General features: G+C 37.8%; 1 protein-coding gene across 1 annotated transcript in view; it reads right to left on the reverse strand.

The window, feature by feature from the left end:
• Positions 1-1,504: 1,504 nt before the first annotated feature.
• Positions 1,505-27,239, reverse strand: part of LOC104509630 (chromodomain-helicase-DNA-binding protein 9-like) — a gene marked incomplete at both ends in the record, with an annotated part of 38,396 nt that continues 12,661 nt past the window's right edge. Inside the window, 29 exon segments of the mRNA XM_010151641.1 lie at positions 1,505-2,410; positions 2,663-2,865; positions 2,997-3,216; positions 3,369-3,411; positions 3,738-3,795; positions 4,432-4,549; positions 4,668-4,730; positions 4,733-4,755; positions 5,783-5,872; positions 6,810-6,969; positions 7,407-7,606; positions 8,388-8,584; positions 9,260-9,370; positions 10,849-11,028; positions 11,594-11,761; positions 12,388-12,583; positions 14,291-14,501; positions 15,238-15,493; positions 15,988-16,131; positions 16,972-17,148; positions 18,252-18,495; positions 19,700-19,821; positions 21,989-22,126; positions 23,111-23,197; positions 23,696-23,813; positions 25,184-25,239; positions 25,328-25,396; positions 26,604-26,631; positions 26,633-26,733. Coding sequence (XP_010149943.1) covers positions 1,505-2,410; positions 2,663-2,865; positions 2,997-3,216; positions 3,369-3,411; positions 3,738-3,795; positions 4,432-4,549; positions 4,668-4,730; positions 4,733-4,755; positions 5,783-5,872; positions 6,810-6,969; positions 7,407-7,606; positions 8,388-8,584; positions 9,260-9,370; positions 10,849-11,028; positions 11,594-11,761; positions 12,388-12,583; positions 14,291-14,501; positions 15,238-15,493; positions 15,988-16,131; positions 16,972-17,148; positions 18,252-18,495; positions 19,700-19,821; positions 21,989-22,126; positions 23,111-23,197; positions 23,696-23,813; positions 25,184-25,239; positions 25,328-25,396; positions 26,604-26,631; positions 26,633-26,733 — 4,687 coding nt within the window.

A 27,239-nucleotide genomic window follows, 5' to 3' on the forward strand; every position in this document is an offset into this window, starting at 1 on the left:
CCAAACAAACCAACCAACCAAAAAAGGGGTGCTGCCTGAAAAGGTAAATACTACATCATCACAACCAGTAGAGAATTGAGGGACAATTCTACAGAACTCAAATTTGACCTTAGCAACATCTATGTATTGAGTCATCTGATACAATTTAGCTCTCCCTTGAAAAGATGTTTTAAATGTGAAAAGTATGCTGAAGGTCCCTGACCTACAGACAGCATACAAAATGGGCTGAAAATTAGAATGCAGATGAAGGTAACAATTTTCCAGCATTTACCAATCTCCTCAACACCAACTTACAGTAAAATAGCCACAAAAAGAAAGGCTGGCTGATTGACAAGATTTTGTAACCTGAGGATGGCACAATTACCTGCTTAAGCAGACTGAGCTGGCAGAAGGCAAGCCTCATGCATGGACTTGTGGCACGCTATAGCATCCACTATTCAGATATAAGTATCTGTCCTTAAACACTCCTTGTCTCTCACTGTTTTAGTGTTTGCATACAACTGTTTCCTCTGAAAATGTCCTTCCACTGCTACAGGCAGCAGCACCTTAATCATTTTGTTCAAGCGCCATTTTACTTGCCCAGTAATAATCTTCCCAGTAAATTAACCCTATGGTTTCCATTTGTCACTTCCAGAGACAAGAGGACCCATCTGATAAACACAACGCCTTTTTCCCCTGCAGTACTGGGGAAAAAAAAATATAGCTGATTTACTTATGCCTAACTTCACCCTCTTCCTTCTTCTATTACCATTTGTCATCACACAGCAGGGAAAGCTTTTCACATGCTGAGTTCCCATGGGGCAAGAGTAGAGGACACTTGATAGTACCAAATAAGGAATGTATTAAATAATGATTGGTTGGCTTATTGCAAATTTTAAATCACGTCTCTGATTAGAGGTTTTTGCTTCTTTGACACCTTCAAAAGCGTGTCTGTGTTATTTGATCCCATGCTCTGTGATTGCCCCAGTCTTTTCTAAGCAGGTACATTTTTAAGTGGAAGTACACTGCTTGGTCACCTCCAGTTTACAAGGAAAAGCAGCTTACATTACTCTTATCTCAGGCAGAAGGAAGCCTGGGGCTTTCATGAAAACACAATGAGGAAGCTGCAAAGACAGGTGAGCAAGAGTGGAAAAAACAAACAGGGAAAGCAAAACAATCTCTGTATTTAGAAAGAAAAAGAAACAGTAGTAGGGAATACACATACACAGTCTATTTCCAGAAAACACTAGCCATTCAACTCTCCTCCCACACGTGAACCGCGTGCACAGTAAGCTTGCTTAGGGAATCACTCAACAAATCCTAAGTACCTCATCCAAGGCACTGATATGAAGCAAAGAAAATGCTGTATCCCCGAAATTCTTTCAACTCACTTGAAGAATCAAGCAAATACGTTTATTTAAGTTTACTTCTGTGGGTTTTAATATCCTTTTTTAGACATTCTTCCATTAAGAATAAACTTGTTCAGTTTAAGAGTTATACTGCAGAAATAAGACTACACACATACCACGTTTTTGTGCCTCCTCTTCATCACTATCACTCTCTTCAGACGATGATGATGACGACGACGACGATGAGGATGATGAGGAGGAGGATGAAGATGCTGAAGAACAAGATGAAGACGATGAAGAGCTAGAGCCTGACCGAGAGTGTGAACAAGATGAGGAAGATGAAGAGGATGAAGATGATGACCTGGAAGAACAGGATGATCGATCTGAGTCAGAGTCCGAGTCAGAACTAGAGTCTGATCCCCTTTTGCTGACTCTCTGTTTTTTGGAAGCTGGATTTGGAGTTAAAGGCTCTGTCCTTGCTGCCACCATGCGCCTGTCTGTTTCAGTCTTCACACTAGGTTTGTGGTCTGTATTTTGTATCGGTGTGCCATTTTTTGGACTCAAAGGTTCAGATTTCATCATTGTCTGTGTCTCCTCTGTAGACATAGATTCCTCTTCAGAAGACGGAGGGTCCTCTTTCAGATTTTCATTTTTAGCTTTTGCATCCTCAAAAGCATTCACTTTAGCATCTGACAATCTTGACTGAGGTGTAAGAGGAGAAGCAGATAATGCCATCTGGTACTGATGCAAGAGTGGAGTAGAAGTCCTTGAAAGTGCCACTTTATTCTGATTATAGTTCCTCTGGGCAGACATAAATGAGAGTTCAGGATCACGAAGAATATGATAATCTGTCCTGCTTACGCCATGTTTAGCGGCTCCAATAAGTAAATCCCTGTCATGAGTTCCACACTCCCACCAGACAGGTAAGTCTGGGTTTGGCTGGCACAATTTTAGTCGTTCGAACAACTGTGGGTGCCTAAGAGCCTGTTCCCGCACTTTCCTTAGGAGTTCAATGCGATACAAAGTCCGAGAAGCACGCTCCTCTGTAATTGGTTGGATAAAAATGTTTGGGTCCACAAGTTCTGTATTAAAACAAAACAAAGATGAGAATCTGGAAAAAACCAACCTGCTGTAAATCAATACAAGAAATAGATGGCTTTAATCAGTTAATGTCTCCCCATTATAACCTTTCAATTTTACATGTAACATGTTTCCTTATTTCCTTCTCCCCCATCTTTATTTTGGAACACATAGGGGGAAAAAAACCACAACCTTTTCAAACATTGGCAACAGAAAGTAAAGATAAAACTAAAATTAGAAGTATATACACCCACCTTCCTTTGAGGGGAGACGACAGACTCTGCGGCACATCGACATAAACGCATACAAGTACTTCTCTAAGCTCTCATCAGTTTTCTTATGCAATCTAGCCATTGCTCTAAATTTGGTCCAGTCGAACCGTCCCCTTTCAGGATCAAACACCACTCCAAATGTGGACACAACTCTGTAGAAGTCAGCTTCTTCTCTTCTCGTCCATCTTGATCAGCAAGGAAAAAAATGGAAATTCTGTCATTTTCTTCACTATTTCATGCAGCTAGCAATTATTACTTCTCCAATATTTGTTACATAAGGATGTATTAAAAATGTGTATTTGCATGCCACACATACCTTTGCTGTCTTTCAATCTTAGCAGCCATCTTTGGATTCAGAGCAGCTTCTTCGTACGGAGGCTGCATCATACTAGTTTGTATCGGGAATGCCGGCTGGATCTGCTGGGCCTGCCTATTTTTACTTGTCCGTTGATAAGCTGTTATTAGGCGGCGAAGACGTGTTGTTAAGGCAGACTGAGTGGGCCAATAGATTTTGTCTCCTTCCATCATTTGCCCATCTGTATTAAAATAAAGTCACAGTAAACAAGAATCACTGCTGGTGCCTACAGTTCTACACTAGACAATCTAAATCCATTTTAGCTAAGAGTCAGGAGAATTAAATAATTCAAAACCTATTAATTGGCTCAGATTTCAAGTTTTATGTATTTACCTCCATCTGCTATTACTAGATCACCTGGGGACGAAACATCATCCTGTACAGAAACAAAAGTGAAGCAACTTTTAAAATCTCTTGAGAGATTTTGTTAAGCCTGTATTCATAAATCATCTGCAGGGTGTGACAAGGAAGGAACAAGAGTAACATATTCTGGACAAACAGTTAACAAGGCATCTAACAGAATTATACAACAATTCCTTCCCATCCTCCCCTCCCTCTGCCCACACATCTGCAGAAGCACACAGAAGTAAGTGCTATCAACTTTGAGGAATACAGAAAAATGTAATCATTTCCTCAATGTAAAAGCACAAGTATTACGTTCTAAGTGTGTTAAAAGGAGCTGTTGATAGGTGCCTACTGTACCTCTATGTCATCTTTAAACATTGCTGGTGCTGGTTTATATTCTGGATCTTCTACATCCCTGTTAAAATTTCAACACAAAAGAACCCACTTTAGTACTATTTTAAAGTCCTTACATTCTTTTCTATTAAGCAAAACTCAAATTTAGTTAGATCTGTTTGTAGTTGAAACAAGGAAAAACATTTAATGGCAGCTTTGGCTTAAATCCTGTCCCTGCCAATTCACTACCTCATTCAAAGACGTTCCTTGTGAGCACAGCTGCTAACCTCACTGATGAAGGAATGCAAAAGTGCCGGTCTGCATGATGCTCAAAGCAATCTACTGGCATCACTGGTTAGCTACTTAAGACTAACACACCAACTGACCTTAATTCAAGTTAAATGGTCTGTAGTATCCCACCTCTGAAGGCTTCTGTACTAAATGTCTAAGTAATATTTCTGATAGAGCAACACAAGGTCCTTGTTAACAAGTTGCTCCGTTTTTCCTTTAACTGTGAAATCCCAAACTTCAGTGCTTCTGTTACACTGTTCCTAACTCTTTTCCACTCTGTGAGTGAAATCAAAGCAGCATTCTTCACAACAACCACTACCACCTAGGATAAAACCACTTAAGAAGAGAACTAAGTACAACACACAAATTAAGTCTCGTTTACTGTAAGGCCCCCAAAACATTAATGACCACTTTTATGTGCACATACCCATCAATATAATCATTTGCTCTCTGTTCAGCAGCAACTGCTTTATCATCTGGCTTGCCAACTCTCTCCAAGAAGCACAGCGCAGGGTCTGCTCTGATAGTGTTGTATTTTTCATAACCTATGAAAAAATAAAAGTGTCACAAATTCAAGTATCACAGTAAGATACAAAAACAAATGTGAAGGGTGCTTATATGGAGAGGTGGGGATGTACATACGTAGTCATCCACAGTACTCACCATGTTTAAAAACTCCAATTAGTAGGGATTTATCTGCATCTGCATCCCACCACTCAGCAGGAACTCAGGGACCCAAACATCAATTTCACTAAGGAGAAGCACAAACCGCAAACAAACATCAATAATATTCAGAGGAAGAAAGAAATCTTTTTCTCTTTGTACATTGTACTTTATGTGGGATTTTTAAACTTCTCTCTTCAAGCACACATATACAAAAATCTGCGTCCAGCAAACTAATTCAAAGATTACTCTGAAGGTTGTAAAGAGTCATAGGATTGAAATGTTTAATTTTTTTAATGCACTTTGTTATTTAATAGCAAGTAACAGTAAAAAAATGCATGGCTAGGCTACTGACTCACATAAGCCACAAAATACAACATTCATTTATCATTAAGAATAATTTTGACAACCTAAAGAAATGGAGGCATACAATTTTTCACCTGTGCATTCAGTAAGTCCCTAAAACCAGCAATACAAAACACCCAGACAGTTTGGTATTTTGTATTCGACGAGGCCAGGAACAGGGAAGGAATATGAAAGCAGAACCAGCATACAGTATTGTTCCTCTCTCACTATACTGCCAACTCCTAGCAGTTTGTGCCTGCAAAACTTTGCAAATCAAGGATTATCTGCTCTTGTGTTTAATAGCACGAGATGGACTTGTTCTTCCACAATGTTTTTATAACAGCTTTCTGCATGAAATGAGAACTTTCTATCCACCATAAGCTCTTGTGGAAGTTCAAGAATTTCCAAATTTAAAAAAGTAAATAAATTATGGAATATGCAGCATATAACCAAATGCGTGCATAAAGAGTCAGAAAAAACCCACCAATTAGAATGTGAAGTATAGAAGTCTATCTTTCACTCACTTTTTCAGTTTGACTTAAATAATTTGACCTTATATAGCTAGACTCATGCACAGGAATCAGGACTTCCTCATGTCAAGTCCATACTAAGTGTGTAGTAAACAGAGTAAACAAACACATCTTTCTCACAGCCTAAGGATACAAGTACTTGGTTTTAGCATTTCTTACTTAGGTCTAGGAAGATTTCTGGATTTTCATTTCATAGTTCACATTTAAAATAAACAAGCAAAAAACCTCTCTATAGTTCACCTGGCATCAGTTCCATCAAACACCTTTTGGAATTCATTACCAATGACTTCTTGTTTTAAGTAATACAGCATTCTTACTCGAAGCAAGACCCTAAAAAATGAAAAAAAGAAATACAAATATTAGCACTCAAAGCTTTCAATAATTGTGGAAGTTTTTGTTTTGTTTTGTCTTCTGTAATGTAACAAATCTTTTAAGCCATTTTCCTAAAACATACTTCCTTTAGTTACATGAGGAGATAACCTCCAATTCTGGTCGCCTAATGCTTTTTGTCATCACTGTTATAAATAGTTTCATTGCAAACATTTTTTCATATCCTAGACAAAGACCAGGACCAGCAGGACACTCCTTACTTGCTTCATAAAACACTGCTAAGAATAAACTGCTGCTTCCCTTTTGCTACTCAGACGACTCACTCAGAAATAACTCAGCGGGCTGACAATGACGATCTTTCACATCATCTTTTTACTCCTTCTCACTCAGAATGCAGTGCATGACCGCCCCAATGGCTTCTCCAGGCGTTACCTCAATTCTTGACTACAGCTGTATGAAGTCCTCAAGCAGACTACAACAAGTTTTGCTACAGAAAAATGATTTATCTAACACAAGCTCATTCATGGCTATGAGCTTTCAACAAGCTAGTAGCATAGATTTGCAGAAGCCTAGAACATCCAGGCATGTAAGATTGAAGTGCTACAACTTCAGTGCTTTCAATGTCTGCTAAGCACTTCCAAACTCTTTAGCCCTTTCCCTGCTACAAGGCTCCCCAAACATACTAGGAAGATCTCTCTCTCCTTCTCTATAGAAACATTGTTCTTTTAAAATACCAAGAGATTTATTTTAAATGCGAAATACTCATCTCTCCTCCTAATACACTGCAACCTGTTTGTTGTAATCAGGCTAACACCATTAAAACTTGTCACAGCACCACAAGTATTTTCAAGTTATCCAAGACAGTGAGGAATTAGAAGAAAAAAAAATAATCTTTATGTAAACACTAAAAGATATTAACACTTCAGGTACTGCTTACTTGTTGCAATGGTGTTTTATGTGCTTTTTGTATCCTTCATCTTGCAACAGGTGTTCTGGATTGTATTTCCGAAGCCATTCTGCTTTGTGTATATCAAAAGTGCTAGCCTGGGTCTTCACTTTTTTTCCTTTTCTTCCTCTAGGCACAGGGGCTGATAAGCCTATATAATTTAAAATATAATACGTTAACAGCAATAGGGAGGCATAGATTCCCATGCTACTAAAGGTCCTAAATCCTATACCAGTATTGTGACCTGCAGTGCAGAAAAAAATACTGGCATCACAGCCACATGAGAGATTTTTCTCCCTTTTTTGCCTCTTATAGCATCTCTGGAGTACATTTCTCCAGCTAAGGACAAAGCAGGAGAGAGAGAAGAGTGTGTCGTCACCTACTATACAACAGAATAGGTTCTTAGGAACCGAAATGGAAAGAAAGCTTAGAGCACACCATCCATTTGGATAAGCCATCAAATACAACGCAAAGCAGAAATGGACACTCTTCCCATCAACTGTATTGCACACCTGGGATAAATAAATTCCAGTACCATAACCATACCTACAGGAAGCTATTTAACTGCAGAAACATGTATGTCCTTACCAAGGTGATTCTGTAACTCCCGTGTTTGCCCATCCTCTGTTGGGGTAATGAGATCCCATATAAAGCTTTTTATTTTCTCATCCCCTCTGTAGTGAACAAGGCAGTAGGCTAACAGAGCTCGGCAAATTATCTCCACATCCTGTTCATTCAGCTGTCTCTTGAAGCGACCATGTGACAGAATTTCTCTCCATCGACCCCACCTAGTCCAAAGCGAAACACAAATCAGCACAGAGATGTACACCACTTGGGCAGTCTGCAGATGACTGCTACGCAAGGGAATTTCTCTACATTACTGGCTTCCCGCTATTTTCCTTCAGCTTGAGTTACTGAGTGGATATACAAAAGCAACATTTGCAACAGAACACCACCCATTTAAAATAGATTTTTAAACAAAACGTGCCTGTTCACAAAACCACGGATGACTGCTTCAGGCTTCTAAGACACAAAAGTGATGGGAACTCACACCGACGACCAAACACAGCCATTTATCCCCTAAGCTAAGTGAGAGAAGACCCACGATTTTACTTCCAAATTAACGTGGCTGACTTAAGTATGCTTAACATAACTGGTGACATTGTCAGTTCCTATCTGCACCTCATGGAAATGCAAGATGCTCTCCCATTATGAACACAAAGTCACCTACCACGCTCTGATTTTGTTATTTACAGTTTTGAGCCTGCCTGCAGCAGTTATTGTTATGATTTTTACAGAATAATGTAGTGCCATGTTAAAAGTCAATCTCTTTTAAAGAAAGGTTTTCACCTCTGGTTTTTAATGTTTCTTCAACTGAAAATTGTCAGGAAGATGTATACAGGGTGCATGATAAATTCACAAGTTCATACTCTAAGTAAATTCTATATATATACACACCAGGTTATGGACAATATAGCTAAAAGGCAATCTGAAAATACAATTTCATACATGGAAAAATAGTATTTAATTACAAAACTTCCTAAAGATGAAGAAGGATGTATACAATACCCATAGACCAGCAAGTTTTTTTCCACCCGAAAGCACTCTGTTCTTCCGTATCCATTGGAACGGTCGCAAGGCCTGCGGAGTTTTGGTTTATCATCACCCTCACTCTCCACTTCAGACAACTCAGCCAGCTCATCTTTTGTAGCACTAAAGGGCCGCGTTTGCTTCCGTATTCTTGGGGTATCAATAACCAGGCTGTTCTGCAAAATTTCAAAACAAGCCTTATCAGAGAAACAAGTTGATAAGGATCTTAAGTAGACGGCTTCAGTTCAAAAATAATGATTTCCACCTAATGTCATTAACAAGTATTGTGTAACAATATCACAATAAACACCCGTTAAGAAAGTAACATATTCTGTGGTACTTAAGGCAACCAAGAGTTTCATCCCATGATGTCAGAACAGTAGTTACAACCAACACTCTCTCACCCAAGCTGAACGTGTTGCAGAGTACACTGCAGTCTCTGAGCAAAAAGGGGCACTGAAACCTGTTTAGAACTCACAGCACGGCAATGTCTTCAAGTATGGGACAATTTCCAGTATTATATCAATTTTATAATACTTCGTCAGCTATTTTGCAGATTCCAGCCCAGGATTTACAGACAAACAGGGAAATCTGAACAGTTACACACCTGTACCATTTCCAAGTCTTTGACAAAAATGAAAGAGCCCCAAACTCTGCTGGGACAGCAGGGAGCTAGGAAATACTAAAGCTGTCAGCAGGCTGATTACCTGTGCACAAACTAACCAGCACAAAAAGTCTGATCTGGTGATTTTTTTGATTAGTATTTCAACAAAAATCCTACATCTGCTTCAGAATTCAACAGCAAGCACATAATTGAAAAAACATGCATTAAATAAAACAGAAGTACTTACTCTACCACTGATAGCTTCTATATCAATTTCTGCTTTTTTGGCCCATTTCTGCCAGAAGTTGGGATCGTCTAGTGAAATATCAGTCCTGTTTCCAGATGCAACAAAACTAGCCTGTAATAAATAACACCAAATCTTACCAACATCATACATAAAAAAGTGTAGAGTCTGAATGCCTCAGTGCTGTGAAGACCGCGTAAACCTTATCTCATCAAAAAAATCCCCAACAACTGTTAAGACTTCAAAAGTTACTGACAATGCAAAGCAACTCAAAAGCTCTCCTCCCCCTTAAATTTTTTAAATCAGACCCATAATATTTCAGAAAAATCTAATGAACTTTTATGCACCATCAGGAGAGAAGAACATTAAGCAGCAAGATTCTTCTGCTTCTAAGCCTCAATCTAAATTATTTCAATGGAAGAAAACAGAATCTTTTGAAAAGGCTTATCAGCATTTGGGGATTACATCTCATGCAGAAGTACTCGCTTGAGGGAAATTTCAAAGGAATATTTAAACTACCAACAATCAAAGCTTGAGAGCATGGAATAAGCTTAATTTCAGAAGGTTTTCCCAATACACTGCTTTTGGGAAAAGAGTAAATACATATAAAAATTTCTACCTCTTCTGATAAAAAGACAGTGATGATGATGCTCCCTAATTGGTTTCATATCTCTTCTTTAGAAGTCTATTTCTTATTTAAGCCACAATCAGCAAGACAAAAAACCTAAATAAATGTGTATTTATAAATAATAAATACATGTATATTCTTTAAGTTTTCCTTTTGCTTTGCCTTTTTTTTATTTTTTCAACTGTCACAACTGCATTCTTCAAGTGCCCATGTTCCAAGCTCAGTTATACTGCTTGATTTTTTAAAAATATTATGTATTTTTTCATTTACCTGAAATTGTATTTGTTCAGATCCATACTTGTACATGCTTTGGAGACTACGGGGTCCAAATTTACAATTCTCCAACATAGGTTTTTGGATGCTATGCTATTATCTTTTTTTTCTTATGCACCAAAAATTAGGAAGTGTCAGTCCAATTTATTTTAATATATAGAGACCTTGCATTCTGAGCCCCAGCCCCACGTACATATATGCACTCTCCACCCTCTGCTATTTTAGGGGTTTTCTTCTTTTGATTTTCAAACTTTTACTGAAAAAGTTCAAGGTTTAAACTAGATCCTATGTGTAGGCATTTTTAGAATAAGCTTCACAATTTTTAATCTTATTATTGTCTTAAATACATTGTCCCTCATTCTTAATATATCTGAACACAAATGCATCTAAAATAAAACCTGTTCTCATATTCTTGGTTAATGCAGTCCATTACATCTCACACAAATCCCAGCCTTTTCAATAGCAGCACACACTTATTACTCATCTTTGCATCTGGCATTCCTCAATCTGTACACGCAAATCTGATTTGGCTACGTGCATGTTTATGCTTATATTAACACACAGAGGTAAGAACCCAAAAATGTACCTAATATACGCATACAGTAAGTAAAGAAAACTCGAAGTGTAAGATTACAACATTCAATTCTATTTATAGCTCTATGCTGTCAACAACAACTTGCTGCTTCTGCACCTTGGCAAACGTGGAGCCCCTTCCTTCCGATTCAATCGTGATAGTTTTAGTACGACGCTGCAAAATTTGGTCAATGTCTTCCTCACAGAATTTAGAGCCTTCGTCTTCTTCATCCATAATGGCACCATATGCACCCCTTCGAAGCAGGTCTTCTATTTCTTTTTTGGACAGTTGTTGGATCTGAGCAAATAAAATGGGGTTTAGACAGTCAAGAAAACACACCCCCAAAGTCTCTTCTATTTCTCTTTCTTTTCCAGTGTTTTTGCAACCTAACTGTGCCTTCTAATTCATAAACTCTAGATTATTAAAATCTAAGAGAAAAGTCTATTTGACAGCTGAAATAATTTGTTATGTTGTTTCAGTACACACTTTTAGAAGTATGCGTCTTTTTAGTTTTGGTTATTCTCAACATCAAGATGAACATACATTTAAAGACATGACCTGTTAATATTTTAATGTGAGATTTACATGTAGTAACATTATATTAATATGAAAAGATATAAGGAAATAAAGAGAAACTTTTCTCCTTGTTTTAACTTTGACATTATCTACCTTGGACCTTAAGGGGCAATAATAGTCAAGATTCAGAGTAACTGACTACATTTCAAAATTATGTCAACTATATGTTAGTCCACATCAGAAAACATAACGCAAATGGCAGAAGTGGTAGCTTATGTAATGTACAATAGTTGCAACAAGATTACAGAATCAAAAGAAAGTTATCTCAAGAAATGAATCTACATACACCACCGACACTGTTTTCTCTTCCACTCATACTCTGTAAAACAGCTTTATCCAGACCCAGCTTCAGACTCGCTCTGTCAAACATCTCCCTCTCGTAGGAGTTGCGTGTTATCAGTCTGTAGACCTTCACTGCTTTGTTCTGACCAATCCTGTGACACCGGGCTTGAGCCTTTTGAAGGAAGGAAGAACAGCAGTAAAAAATTTAGACTTATCTAGGAATAAGACATGAGTCTTAAGAAATTGTTTCGCTGTAGCGCAAACTGAACGTCACGAGCGTGAACTCAAAAGGAAGTAAATTCACATTTAAGTAAGTGGAAGGTATCAGGTATTTTCCACATGGTGAACTGTTTCCCAAAATCATTATTTAGTAAGTAACATGCAGATGAACGATCGGTGCTGAAGGCTACGGAATGGTCAATCTCTCGCAGTAACACTAAAGTTATGCTTTAGCTGAACAGCTCTACTTCCACTGACTGTGTCAGTATATGCAACATCTAACCCCTGGTTTCAGAGTGTCAAAGTCTTCGAGGCTTTTACCAACTCACTGACTTAGTTTACTTGTGTTGTGCTTTAAAAGAGTGATTCATTTGAAAAGTTAGAACCCAGCCCAATCCAAACGATATCTCCTATCCAAGCAGAAAGTACTCAACAAAAAATATGAAACAGATGCCTCCAAACACCCCGAACATTTAAAAACGATGCATGTTCAGAACAGAGACAACATTCAACGTGACCAAATCTCTATCAACCAAGTTTGACTTTCCAAGCCTCACTATTATGCTCAAAGGAACTTACCTGCAGATCATTCTGAGGATTCCAGTCAGAATCAAAAATTATGCACGTATCTGCTGCAGTCAAATTAATGCCCAAACCACCAGCTCTGGTGCACAGAAGGAAGACAAAGCGGTCGGAATCTGGTTTGCTTAACCGATCAATCGCAGCTTGTCTGAGATTCCCTCGGACTCGCCCATCTATTCGCTCGTATAAGTATCTGGAAATTGCCACAGACACACAAATCATTACAAAACTTTTCATAATTTCAAGAGAAACTAAAACAGATGCTTGCATATTTATTCTTTATAGTGAATGAAAGTGATAAAAACCAACTTTGATTATCAGTGGATAACATAGCCAGAAATCAGACAGGACTCCTGTCTCTGTAGTGCTAATACACATCAAGTCCAAACTCTGAGCGTTTTAAGACAAGTTCTGCTGCATTTTGCCCACTAAAGCAAGCACATGATTATACATACCAGGAAACACGTATTACCATGGCACTTAGCTTATGGTCTGTTGTAGTGCAACTAAGTCCCATGCTGCCACTTGCAAGTTTTTCAGATGCTATTATAAGATGCTAAATGTCTAACTAACTAGTCAAAAAGCCTCAAAACCATTTTTTTTTTTTGCTTATCAGCTATAAAATGGCACAGCAGATAATCCACAGGACCACAGGCATTTTGGCAGGCAGCCATCTCCAACAGTCATGAATTCTGTGAAGTATGAAGTCTAAGCATGCGTACACCCTAAAGTAACAGTAGCACAGAGCAAGTTTCAGCTTCTATGGATATCAGAAGATTCCACTTGTAGACATGATGCACTAGTCTTTCTGTAATGATGTAAACCGCTGAAGTATTTTTCATGATGGATTCCAAGTACTACTGTGAAGTTAAAATTAGTCTATAAAACACAAATGGTTGAGCTCTCAGTTGAAATAAAAAACTTGATGAAACAAAAAATATAGAAGCACAGAAGTTACATAAAATTATCACAAAAATAGGTATTAATAAAATCTACTAATGATCTTCAATATACATTCCAATATCCACTGCGGGAAGGCTTGACATTTGTACTAATTTTTAATTTCTACGTGTCAACTCTACATTACTATGTAGTAATAAACACTTCAAAGCAGTATGTGCATTCCAACAAATGGACTATTAAAAACTGTCAGAACTATGCCTTGTCAGTTTTTCAGGTTGACAGAGCAACTACTGATTGCAACCAAGTTTCAGGTTAGATTTTACGTGCTAAGGCTTTATGCACAGTATTCAGGCATGTGCTTAAGCAAGCTCTTTAGCCTCTGAGGAGTCAACAGTACAATCAAAGGGTGCTATTACACGTGACAGCAAAAGCTGATCTAAGGAGCTGCTTTATGGCTCACAGTTCAGTTCTGCTGCAAAATTCAAAGCAGTAATAATTTAGGAAAGGTAAGAAACATATCTTTTATTAATGTAAAAATATAAATAAAACTCCAACTGTTTACCATTTTTTACTTATATTCTGGTGGGAGTAAGGAGCTGCATTACCCCTGTCTGGTCCAAGCTCAACACAAAGTTAATAAAGAACACATTCTATGCTTCCTAGGGTGTGGATGAGCAACGTTGAGCTCCAACTTACTTGGTTTCTGACAGGCAATGTATAAACAGTACATACATACAAGAATGTTTAATAGGAAAAGAAACAAATGGAAGGCACATGGTTTACTCAACATCCTTTTTAGTTCTTCTGTCAAGTTTTTCATTTATTGGTGAGTAAATAAGCCATCACAGAACACAACAAGTTACACAGTGATTACCTAATAATCCCCGAAGTAATGAATTACTATCTTCTGTACACTGAAATCATTAATCCTGCACTAATGTTCAAAGATATGCCCACTGAGATCATACTGCAGGAGACCAAACACGCAGCACCTTACCTTTTGTGTATAAGGTAATCCTCCAAAATATCAAGGCAGCGTACCATTTGAGAGAAGATAAGGACCTTGTGGCCTCCTGCTTTCATTTTTGGAAGAAGTTTATCAATAAGAACCAATTTACCAGCAGACTGGATCATTGCTTGCAGATGGAAGTCAGGAGCACTTGGGCTATATGTTTCTTTAAACTCTCCAAGGATTTTCTCTTCAGCACCTAGCAAATAATGTATTTCTGTATCTATAAGCGTATCTACACCAAAGTCTCCTTATACACACAAGACTAAGTTACCAAAATCAGTGCTTGTACTCTAAATATGCCCCATTAGCCACTGCTGGAGACAGAACAAAGTTCTGAACGGATCTGAAGTCTAGCAAGAATACCTATTTCTGTGTTCTCTGAAAACAAGTCTCAAGTTTTTAAGCAGACAACCACAGAAAACGCATCGAGAATGAGGTGAACACATCCCTCTTCCTCCCCCACCCCCAAATTGCAAAAACTAACACACAACTTCAAGTGTGACTGAAATCACAGCAGAAAACTTTAACATCTTAAAGTGTGTTTTCTTGCAAGCAGGAAAAGCATCCAAGTTAGTTATAACTAAGTAAGAAAAGCAATGAAGTCTGACACAGGTCATATCACTTGCAAGAAGCATTAATTTTATGTTAGCTCTAGAAGTTCTTCATGCTGCTTGTGAACAGATGTAACATTTCCACAACATAATCACTTCTCAGTGTTCTCTAAAATCCTACAAAACAAGTTTGCATTTTAGGTCCCAAACACACAACTGTCTCGCAGCCTAGCCTTGCATTTATCAAACAATGCTTCCATCATATCCAGTCCTTGGAAAGTCTGATGAAAACACTGAAGAAATACAACAAAAATTCTGACATATTTTAAATAAAAAGTACAAAAGTAGTTAAAAAAAAAGCAGTCTTCATGATGTCTTTACCTTTGATGAGATAAGGGTGATTACAACACTTCCTGAGTTCCATCATAGTGTTAACCAGATTGGGAACATTTGCTTGCCCTGCTCCTTTGGACAGGAAAGCAAAGTTTTTCTCCAAAATTGCTCGATAATATTTCTTCTGGATATTAGTCAGTTCTACTTCAATTATAGTTTCTTCCTTAGGAGCCAGCTTTTTTTCTACATCTTCCTTTAATCGTCTGAGCATCATGGGTTTCAGGATAGCTTGTAGTTTCTGAACCTAAATGAAACACAATGGTTTGTTGACACATGAAAAAGTAAGAGTGTAGTTTAACTAAACCTTTTTCAACTCCGTATAATGAATTTTTTTCCCTAGACAGGATGTAGCCTTATTTTTAACCCCAAATTACTATAAAAAAAACTGAATGCACTCCAAAACAAACCAAAAAAATAACCTTTTCAGCACCTGTCTGCAAAGACTCTGCCTTAAAGGCAGAAAACTTACATTTATTACTCTCATTATCTGCTTGCCAAATTTACAAAACTGACCCGAAAAAGTATAAATAGTTCTTTAACACATAATACCATACTTTGCTGATTTCTACTGCCTGTACAGTTTAGAGAAATTGCAAGGCAAAAGAACTCATAGTGCTCTGGGGGAGTGAGGGGAGGGTGGGGAGCAGTAACAGTTACTCTCCAAAACAAACATTTTTCCTTCAAAGAAGTCACTCTTACACACTGAAGCTCAAAATGAACTCATTCAACATGGAATACCTGTTCCTCTGTTTTAAGGTCTCCGAATTCTTGCATGAACGTAGATTCAGCATAAAAACGCAATGGCTCAAGAAAATGAAGGAGGCTAAATAATTCTTCTACTGTGTTCTGCAGTGGGGTACCCGTTAACAGCACTTTGTGCTCCTACGGAAAGAACCAGAGCTCACGTGACCTTATATGCACACACTTGCAAAAGCTGGTGCGAAGTCTGAGCAGCATAACCTGAAATTACCAGTTCCGCCTGTCACTAAATGCACAAGTAATACAGATCAACAGATTATGGGAGAGCAACGCTTAAGTATTTTCTACTAGCTTCTCCTTAAATTCTATCTTCCTACATCTGTAATGAAGAAATGACTGAACACCAACTTCTGCCTGTAATATTCACACCTATATGATCCCCTCCCTCCACAGTGTGAAAAATACATACTAACCAGTATCAGAAAGCAAATAAGACAACTCCTGAGAACATGTACCAACAAGTGTGTCAAAGAATTGTTAAAAAAGCAATGCCAAACTAGTGATGGTGCATCTTGTAATAATGCACCATAAAACCTTAAGTATGGGACTAGACAGTAAATTCTCTTTTAAATTCTACTACTTGCTTGCTTTTATGTTAAATAACTTGTTCGCAATAGTTTCTGGGTTTTTAAACATTAATTACTGCACAAAAACTTGCACAAACCCCATTTTTTTATTATTAGCCAATTTTCAATGAAATCATCATCAATCAAAACAAGCTATAGAACAGTATCATCAGAAATAGATTCTGCTTGCAGTTACAACTTGACATATTTTGTTTAATCCAAAACATACCAGCATCAGCTATAAAAATAAAGCCATTTGAGGAGAGTATCAGGAATAGATCCCTAATGAGAAAGACTGCTTGAGAGGGCTTTTTTGGTTGGTAAAACAAACTTCTGATTTATTATTGCACTGTCCTTAACTAGAATCAAACCCAGAAAGTGAAATATCATTACTCACAAGGTTCATTAATTTTAGACCCTCCAAGAGCTTGCAATTTTTGTTCTTCAGTCTGTGAGCTTCATCAATAATAACGCACCGCCATTCAATCGCGTTTAACTCTGGACACCCACCAAGAATCATTTCAAAAGTTGTGATAATGGCTTGGAATCTGTAGGTACCTCGAACGATGCGTCCCTAGAGAGTCATCAACACAAAATTTGTAACATTATCTCGAATCTAATCAATTTAAAGATTTTGTTGCTGAAATTTTATCAAGAGCCAGACATCGTATTTCACATTATCAATTGTTTTATCATCCCATACACATTTATTACATGTCTGTAATTAATACCAAGGAGTAATTATCCGTAGCCACAAATCCAATATTGTCTAACCAACAGTAAAATTTTAACCACTTAAATTACAGATACAGCTATCTAATAAAACTGTTTCCAATGGTCCATGTAGATAACACCATTTTTAACCCTGGGAAAATCTGAAAGACAACTGACAGGAAAAGCCCTACAGTCAATCAATCAAAATAGGTGACAGTAACCCATTTAGCACTCAGAGTAATTAATACAAGTATCACCCAAGAACTACATGAACACTTTTTATCTAGCTTACTCTACTCCCTTGGTGGGACAATGAGAATACGTAACACCTTCAGTAAGACAGTATACAAGAACTCACAAGAGAAACAAGATGTCATTTGAATATTTAGCACTACTTAAAAAAAAAAATTCAGCCTTTTCAATTTTGTACATATACAACGATAGTTTAAAAAAATTTATGCAGAACATATAGAAAAGGAAAACCAAATTAAAATGGTCAGATTTCAAGTTGGTGTTTTTTTCATGTTATTTAATATTAAGTATTTCAGAGAGAAGAGCAAACTGTACACAAAGCTAGCTTACACGAGAAAAAGGAAACCGACAGCTACCTGAAGGTAACAGAAAGCTTAATCGGCTGTATTTTTGTTTTCATTGCTCTTTAAATTCAAGACCCAACTGCAACCATCTGCGTACACTTCAATCTCCATGAGTACCAGCATCACTGCTATTCAACTGTAAGACTGCTCAGCATGCTGAAACTACATACATCCTGCGGCAACCCTTTCACAAAATTTACGCAGTAAGCCTGTGTTAAAAATCTGATATCTAAAAAGCTTAATAACACGTCATGGGACATAGAATAACTCTCACTAAGACATAAGTACAGATAACGTAAAGTATACTTTCATTACTACGACCTGAAACAGGTTTTCAGTAAGTTATTGCACCCAAGGGACATAATACCTGGGAGTCCCTGAAGTACATTTCATACTGCTGAATCATCTGCCTGCTGATCATACTTCCGTGATACACTACAACATTGAGGTCAGTCCACGTGCGAAATTCTCTTTCCCAGTTTGTTATAGTGGAAAGGGGAGCGATGATCAGGAAAGGCCCTCTTATACCGGCCAGAAGGATTTCATAGAGGAATGTAATGGACTGAATGGTTTTGCCAAGACCCATTTCATCCGCTAAAATGCAATTTCGCCTAAAAATAAAATATATTTGTTATTAGCATCAAAGAAAGCACCGATGCTAAAGCTGTTATTCAAATGGACAATTTATAAAAACAAAGCTCAAAATACCAGTTTGAAACCATAGTCAAAATTGAGGCACTGTAGAAGATCCTTGCAAAAGTTTCCAGGTTATGGTGAAAGAATGAACATGGTACACAAGACCACAAGCTTTCGGTCATGTTTAGCACTGGCAAAACCTGAGATGCAATGTTCCGTGATATTTTCCAAGACAAATATTCCCAGAGTATTCTGTTGTGACCACCTCTGCCCTAATTAAAGGAATTCCAATTAATCAGATTTCCTACTGGTACATTCACCTTGACTAAACTCCTAGAAACTAATAAAGATTCCCAAAGAGCCACAGTGAGAAAGTACCCCAGCTACAGTCACATAAAAGGAGTGCATTATAGCATCACTGACAAATTCCCCTCCTTTCCAAAGCTGAGACAGATGCATATAACCCAATTCCAACATGAAGGACCACGAGGTATTCACCCTCAGCCACACGCTCCAGCCCTCACCCTGTTTGACAGATGCTCACACAGCCAAGTAGTGCTTGACTGAGAGAACAGAAAATTTTCTTCTGCAGACGGTAAAATGGCAAGCTCACTGATATCATCTATAAAGGACAGGCAACTGAGAGTTTGGAAATAAAGCAAGCAGGAAGATTCATGAGTAGAAATCCAACTGAGATACAGAGAAAATACACTGTTCTGGGAAGAATCTTGAAAGTTATTATATTCCTGTTAATACATCACAGCATTAATGAACAATTAGCTTACAATACAGAAAACAGTTATTTACTAGCCTTATTTTTAAAGAGAGGTAACATTAGCTGAAGTATACACTAATTCTAAAAAGGATGCAAGTGTTTCCCGGTTGTTCCAAAAATTCTGAGCTTGTACTCTGGTGGAAGTTACTTTTCATTTTCTCACAGCTACTGAATATTTATTTTCAGTTAGGTTAGTTTTATTCTTTGAAGATTTGTTTCTTGTTATTCTTGTTGATAAAAACATACTTGCACACCCAAAGGAAGAGAATTTTTTCCAGTTCTACCCTTTCAGCTATAAGTAGAGAAGTTAAGGTAAATTTAGTTAAAACAGTATTCATCCCCAGTAACAGTGAGTCACTCCATACAGTTTAAAAGCTACATTAGAAAACATTCCATGCATATACCTATTGTACCAGTTGAACAGGAGCCAGTTAAGTCCTTCCAGTTGATATTCCCTGAGCTGATTGCCATTTTTGTATTCCCTGGACTGTTCTATCTTCTTCCAAGAGTTTGGAGGTGGTCTGTCCTGTAAGGGAAAGATTAATACATGTGCAAGCTGGTACACACCTGATTTTTCAAAAACATCTTCACCCATTATTTCCTGAGTGTAACAATTCAGATTTAGAATGCAACTGTTCAACCTTAAAACTGGGAAGGTGTCATTGTTAACATTACTTACTAATTACTAGTCTGCAGAAACCTGAAATTAGTGTTTGCTTATACAGATTAATACTTTTAAAATTATTTTGAGACTAAATCATCATATCAAGCAACTGATTTCTAAAAATAAGCATACAAATAGCTTGGAACTGGTAATTTGAAACAGTCATTCACTTATATGGGAAGCTTCACTTCAGAAGCTCTAAGAACAGATGCCCTACAACCAGAGCCAACCAAGTATTTGGTACTACCAAAATTCCCAAAGTGTAAGTAACGCTGGATGCTAATGCCAGCCCCTCTTGAAGTGAGCTGGGCAATCTGCACTGAGTTACTGTGACCCCTGCCCTTGCCTTTTGGCACTTGCCCCGGTCACTGCTGATCACTCGATCCCACAGTTAGCCAGTTCAGGAAGCCAACAACAGGAATACAAGAAACTAGACTTGTAAGTGGTTTAGTTCCCCGAATCGATTTCACTAAGGGATCAGATGAAAGACAGTATCAGCATACGTCAGCTGATGATACAAAGGGCATGACAGAACAGACTGTAACAGTATCAAGGTGTACAGTCTTAACGTCCCTAGCAAGCTAAACGAAAGCTGACAGGCTACCTAGAAAATACACACACACACACGCTAGTTCCCACACCTGCAGACTCCACAGGCTGACTGTTGGCTTAGCATGCAACTTAGTAGAGAAAACACAAGGTTTTTGCCTAATACTAGGGAGGATTCCACCAGAAAACACACTCTTTGGATAGCTACTGTATCCCAACACACTCACACATTCAAGCAAAATACTTTTAATCAGAGCTTTTCTGATCAGCTGTTCCCTGATCAACCTGATCAACCCTGCTTCCCCTACAGCTCTCAGTATTTACAAAACCCTGCGCTCACTCTAGACTCACGCGGCCTTATCTGGCAGCTCCAAGCTTCAGATGGGAATTTTTTCTCTGCACTGCCAACGTCAGCATCACCTGACACCAGGCCTGAGTGGCGCAGCAGCCGTCCCTCCCCAGCAGTGGGGCTTCCTCACCCACAAGCATCTGCCCACTCCCCCGCAGCAGGAGCAGCCACGCTCCTGCTCAATGGCTGCTGTCAGCAAATAACTTCTTGTACTTGCTGGAGCCTGACCAAAAAAATACTTGTTGCTGATGGTAAGAGGAGTGTCAGTCGCACAGTTGTGCCTTAATCATCATCTTCTCTCAAAGCCGAATATGGTAACAGAGAGCTATAAAAGCCCTTCTTCCCACATGCCAAAAGGGCAGGATTTTAAATAAATGCTAGAAACATGAACTAAATATAATATGAAGACACTAATCGTGACTAGTGTCATTATCTGTAGATGCTAAAACCATTAAAAAAAAATCCAAAGCCTACAAATTAGAACACTGTGCGTATTCAATTATGTAAAATAAGTAAGTTAAAACGAATGTTGTACTACACCACGCAGGACACTTCTTACTCTGGCACTGACACACAGGACTTCAAATAGAACCATTTTGTTTTCTCCTGCTCTGAGAGACAGAAGATGGATAATTTAAAGATAAAAAATGTTTCCTTATTACATATACTTTTCCTCCTTTCAGCTTGTCCTTCATGACAAGAAGAAAAGTAAAAGCAGGAAGCAATTAGGGAACCTGTTGGCCGGTTCCCTTCAGTGCTGAAGCACAAGACTTAACTCTGTTCTCTAGAAAAGCATGTTTATACTTTATTCTGTTTTCTCCTCATGCTAGTGGTGGTTACGTTCTGTGATGGCCAGTTGAAAGGTGTTGCACATCACTCAGTTAAATGCTCAGAAAGTTACAGAATTTGGTATTTTCTCCTAAACCAAGATCTTTTTTTTTAACCAAGTAACAAATTAGATGAATTTTTTAATCTACATCTACCTGAAAAAAATAATATTCTTAGGTAACAAGGCTCACAGATCCTTTACACAGCCTGTCAATAAGACTTATGTTTTAACACAGAAGTTTAAAGTTGGGAAAATCAAATCCAATTTGCCAAGACAGACAAGTAAATTAGATGTAATTTTACCAATCTCCTTGAGTCAGGCCTGGAAGCTTGCAATTGTTCAAATTCTTCTATTTTTGCTTGATCTACATCTTCTTTCAGCTCCCACGTACTGTCTTCATATGGCAACGAACACCATTTTACTAAATAGTAAATAACAGGCTGCAGGAGAAAATCTGGATGTTATCAGCTTTTAATTCAGTATACAGTCTGTTAATATGCCTTACTATCTGAGTAGATAACTTACACAAGAGCTGGAAACAAAGCGACATTTCTAATACTTTTCTTAAAGATGATCTGTGTATAGTTTCTTGTGATCTACCTTCCTGCCCATTGGCTACTCTGCCACTTGCAGACCCCTGGAGTACTTGTCAATCCCTCTGACCCACAAGTAAGCCTTAGGAAAGATAAATTACTACATTGGTGATGTTTGTGGAAACGGGGTGGGGGTAACCAGTATAGCTACAGAGGGGCTACCCAAAACACTTCCTCCACTCTCCAAATCAGGCTGCCTAAGGCTAAAACAAAGACCTTCAGAAAGTTCCTAAAGCTGAGGACTTCAACAAAACAGAAAGCTTCACAGATCTGCTGAGCGACACATAAAAATTTAGAAAACACCTCAAAAGATGGAATCAAGGCAGATTATTTTGCTTAGCTTTATTTAGATAAAAGAAGTAACCTTTCAGGAAGTTGGGGAAAGTCTTATGATGACACATTTTTTCTAAAACTGTAATAATGACAACTCTGATGCATACAACGAAAAGTAATTTTAACCCTCAAACTTGCTTTATGAAGATTAATGCGGAAATCATTGGGTAAGAGTCTGCTCATTCTGCTACCTAGAACAGGGTAAGTATCACAGCTATTCCAACAGCCTTATTTAACACCCTTGCCAGGCTTTGTTCTCATCTCATCTTTTTGTTCTGTAATAGCTTTCCAGAAGAAAATACCTTAAGTTAAAAAATAGTTTTGATAAATACAGAAGGAAAGGTACACCAGTGGCTATCCAAACACCTCACAATCACTGCCCTGCCCTCGTGCTTCTTTCAGCAGCAACCCCTTGTCACTATCAGCAAGACAGGGAAGTACATGGGATCGGCCTACTTGGAGGCATTATCATCTTGGCTTGCTTTAAGATATACTTACCTCACCAGTGTCCTTATCTTCACAAAGCGATACTTCTAATACCCGGTCTACTTCAACATAGTCAGGATTAAAAGGTTCTTCTTCCATCTGCAATGCAAGATTAATAAAATCAGTAGAGAGGAAAAAAAACCTGGTATATATTACGATTAAGTCTCATTGTACACAAAATTAATTTGGCAGTTGGAAACGACTGAGGTTTTTGCACACACCTTTAATTCCCCCCCTCCTCTGGGTGTCAGGTCCTCCTCTACAGAGGGATCTGACATTAGAATAGAAAATGTAGAGAATTTAGGGATGAAATGCTGTCTTGGGAAAGTCATATGGTACAGAAAATAGACATACTCTTCCTTACCACTGTAAAGTAGTTACCCAAAGAATCCCAGTTTTAAACCACACAAGTCAGGTTAGTTCAGTGACTCCAGAAGACTTGCTCTTCAATTACATTACACAAACAGCCCCCTGCTGCAACCAAAACCCCAAACGATGGCTAACTTATTTCAACATTCAGCTGTTTTATTTACAAGCAAAGTATTAATCACAATTTTACAAGGTGAAAGCTTATTTAGTTGTACATTTCATACTCACATCTGCAAAGAAGTGAGCTCTTTGTGCTTGCCTTAGTTTGAATCGTTTTATTTTCTGCTGGATTCTTTTATCCTTTAATAGCTGTTGTTCTGTGGCCCACTCACAGTGGAGATAAGAGCTAAAATTAGAGATTAACATGAAGATATTAGTGAAAGCAAGAGCTTACTATCTATTTTTAATATACAGCTAAAGTAATATATTTTATAAACAAGAATATCACTCAAAAAAGAGCATTTGATCATTTAACACAGAAATCACTGTCAAGTTCAAACATCTATTCCTCCAAATAATCATCTTACAGCATCTAGTTAAGTGATTTTGGGCTAGGATCCATAGAACTCTATGATTCACAAATTTTCAGGTGTTCTAAGAGAAACAAGCATATTTAAAGTGAGCTTAAATAAATCAAGTTTAACACCTGACCCCTCTACCAGAAAGTGCCCAGAGATACAAAGTATTTAATATATTTAATATATACCCCACCCAGGTACCACTGAACTGCATCGCCGAGCCCATTAAAAGATCAGCAAGGAGCAACAGAGCCCATTGCAAAAAAGGAACACACCATCAGCTTGGGTTGAGGGAAGCACAAAATCAGTAGTCAATGGGAGGAGAAGCACGAGCTCCAGTAACTGCACCCCAAGTGACCCTTTCTCAAGTCAAACTGGTTTGACAAAAGTACGTATTTCTTCCTCACACCCCCTTTGTAATATAGTTTGATCACTTTCTGAGGCTTTCTAACAAAATGCTAGAAACACAGGGAGTTATTGCTGGGTATTAATCATTCTCAGATGAAAAGACAGACTTTGCCCTTTCAGAAGACAAGAGCTAAATGGTATCTAGAAACATGGGAATCCAGAGTTTAAAAAAAAAAAAAAAAAAAACCAAAAAAACTTTATTTAGCAAGAATCTAATGAAATTACTCACATAAGTAAAATTTAAAATGTGCTTGAATTTTCAACATAAAGAACTGAGTAGTGACAGAAAGATAAGTATAAAATTTAAAATGTGAAAATCTGGAAGACGTTCTTTTTCTTCCTCGTTCTTTTCCTGCTTTTGATGTAAAATCATGTCTATGGCTAAAAGCTGTTCTCCTTTTAAAACAGTAAAAAACTACATCAACCTCTCCTAAATGTCCTAAATAGACACCATCTAATCTAGGTTCACCAAACAGTTCCGATAAATTCATAAAATTAAGATTAGCCTCAGGCATGTAGCCCCTGTGCAACTGAATCAATACATCTTCTCGAAAAATGCTGCTCTTCTGGCAATAATGGCTCATAGCCGGTGTCACAATATTAATAATTTCAAAATTATTAACAAAAATATAATGCAGACCATTAGCAATTTTAAGTTTGTGACCAAAAAATCTCAAGGTATGACAAAATCTGGTTATAAGTAATCTTCAAACAATACAAAACTTGAGTACATAAACCCAGTACTTACAATTTCAGTCAACACCTCCAATGAAACAACTTAAATACTTACTAGTTCTTGTATTTTACAAAAAACTCTTCTGTTTCTACTGTCATCCCAGGAGATATCTAGGAAAGGAAATTCAAGGGAAACGTAAAATGCCAGATACAAATCCCTTTTTCAAATAAGCAACTTTATCCCATGAAAATCACTTACTTCTTTCTTTATTACCCTGGAGGACAAGATTTTATCTACAATTGCTGCATCTTCTTCACTTGGATTTTCCTATAAAAGCAGGGAAAAAGTGACACTATAAATTGCAGTAAATGCCCTTTCTTCAAACTGATCAGGCTTAAAACTTTCAAACACAAGTGGTTTGTTAAAAGATAAACAACAAAGGCAAATTGGACCTGTACCAGCAGCAGTCTCTAATGGTCGGGGAGCAAAACTTCCAATCCAGGTCTATATCCAGAGAGAAACACATGCAAAACGACAGTAGGTCTGGCACTTCCAACAGCACCAGATGCAATGCTCACCTGCCAAGCACACTTAGAGTGCAAGCAGTGGTGATTCTGATGCTTTCCAGACAGACTTACTGTGAATGCCCTGTGAAGTTGACATGATGCAGTGGACATACCCCATTTTCATTACACATATATGGAAAAATAAGAACTCTGGCAGACAGATTAAAAAAAAAAAAAATCATAAAACCAAAAGCCAGCATGTGTCAAACTCAATTTAATAAATTTACTCTGAACATAGATAACAAACATGCTGTTGAATCAGGCAGACAAGGTCATGCCTGGGAATTCCAACAGGGTTTAGGTGTGACACAGATTAGGTGTGACGGGATTACTTGGCTCTGCCAAGCTGTTGTTCCAGAGATAGAGCCAATCTTTAAAGGTTGCTTCCAATAAAAAGTCACCTTCCCTCTTGTCTGATTCGTTCCAAGTCATACTACCTTTCTCCTTGCCTTACAACTTTGGCACTCCTCCAAACATCTCACAAACTTTTTTCCTGTTTCTTTCCTGACACTTTATTTACCTAGAATGGCTCAACAGTAAGTCGGAGTACTAGAGCTGGCACAAGTTAAAACACTGAAGTGTAAACCTGAGAGGGGTGAGGAAAGGGACGAGTATCCTTGTAAAAAAAAAATCTCAGCAAGCAGAGAACCCCAAAGGCTCAATAATTTTGTACTTCTGGAAGTCATGACAGTATGAGCATACAGCTTCTGCGCAGCATGACACGTTATTTGACATCATCCTTAATCTTTTAGCCTTAACGTCATTTAAGTCATGAATGTTTGTAACAGAAAAGAAAAAATAATAGTAAGCTATTTCTTCCAGTTTTCAAGATCTTAGCAAGATGTTAATTTAAACAAACTACAGGTTAGTAATAACAACGTATTCCTTCCAAGTTACAACCTTTATTCACTCACCTGCTTGAGGCAAACGGGTAGTTCCCACTACAGACCAAGCAAGCTTTTACTTACCACAAATAACTGTAAAGGCTGTTCAGATCTTTTTGATTTTCACAGAAACTTTAGCTTCCTCTTCAGACTGTTTTCCTTCTCCTTCTTCAGCATATTTTTTCCTTTTAACTTGACGATTTGATCTTCTCTTCTACACACAGAAGAAAAATACCTGGTTTTACCAAAAACTCTAAATGAATTACAAGTTTTGGGACAATCTAAGCAGTACCTCAGCTGTATTGAAAAGCACAGGCCAACATTTGACAGAAAACATGAAGCATGTGAATCACAGAGGGACAGAATCAGCCATATACCATTTTTCAGTCAATTACATTTGTTTTGTCCTGTCTCATATAAACACTACTTTTTGAAGTTCAAAAGCAAACATGTAACAGTGTTTTCAGGATATGGGTACAAAGCTGATACATAACAGACCTCTCATAAGCATCAGTATTTGAACAGCATTTTCATAACACAGTGTACCAGCAGTGTGTTACTGTCCAGTTCAAGAATCTGAGTGAAAGATACAGAATATGCTGAAGTGTCTCCACTAAACCGTGCTATACAAAAAAAAAAATATGATTTTCATTAGATCATATTGGTCAGATTGCTGAAGTCTGATTTGATGGTTAGGAGAATTTGTTGCCTTGTTAATAT

The sequence above is a fragment of the Eurypyga helias genome, unplaced genomic scaffold (genome assembly GCF_000690775.1).
Source record: "Eurypyga helias isolate BGI_N326 unplaced genomic scaffold, ASM69077v1 scaffold43715, whole genome shotgun sequence".
Lineage (NCBI taxonomy): Eukaryota > Metazoa > Chordata > Aves > Eurypygiformes > Eurypygidae > Eurypyga > Eurypyga helias.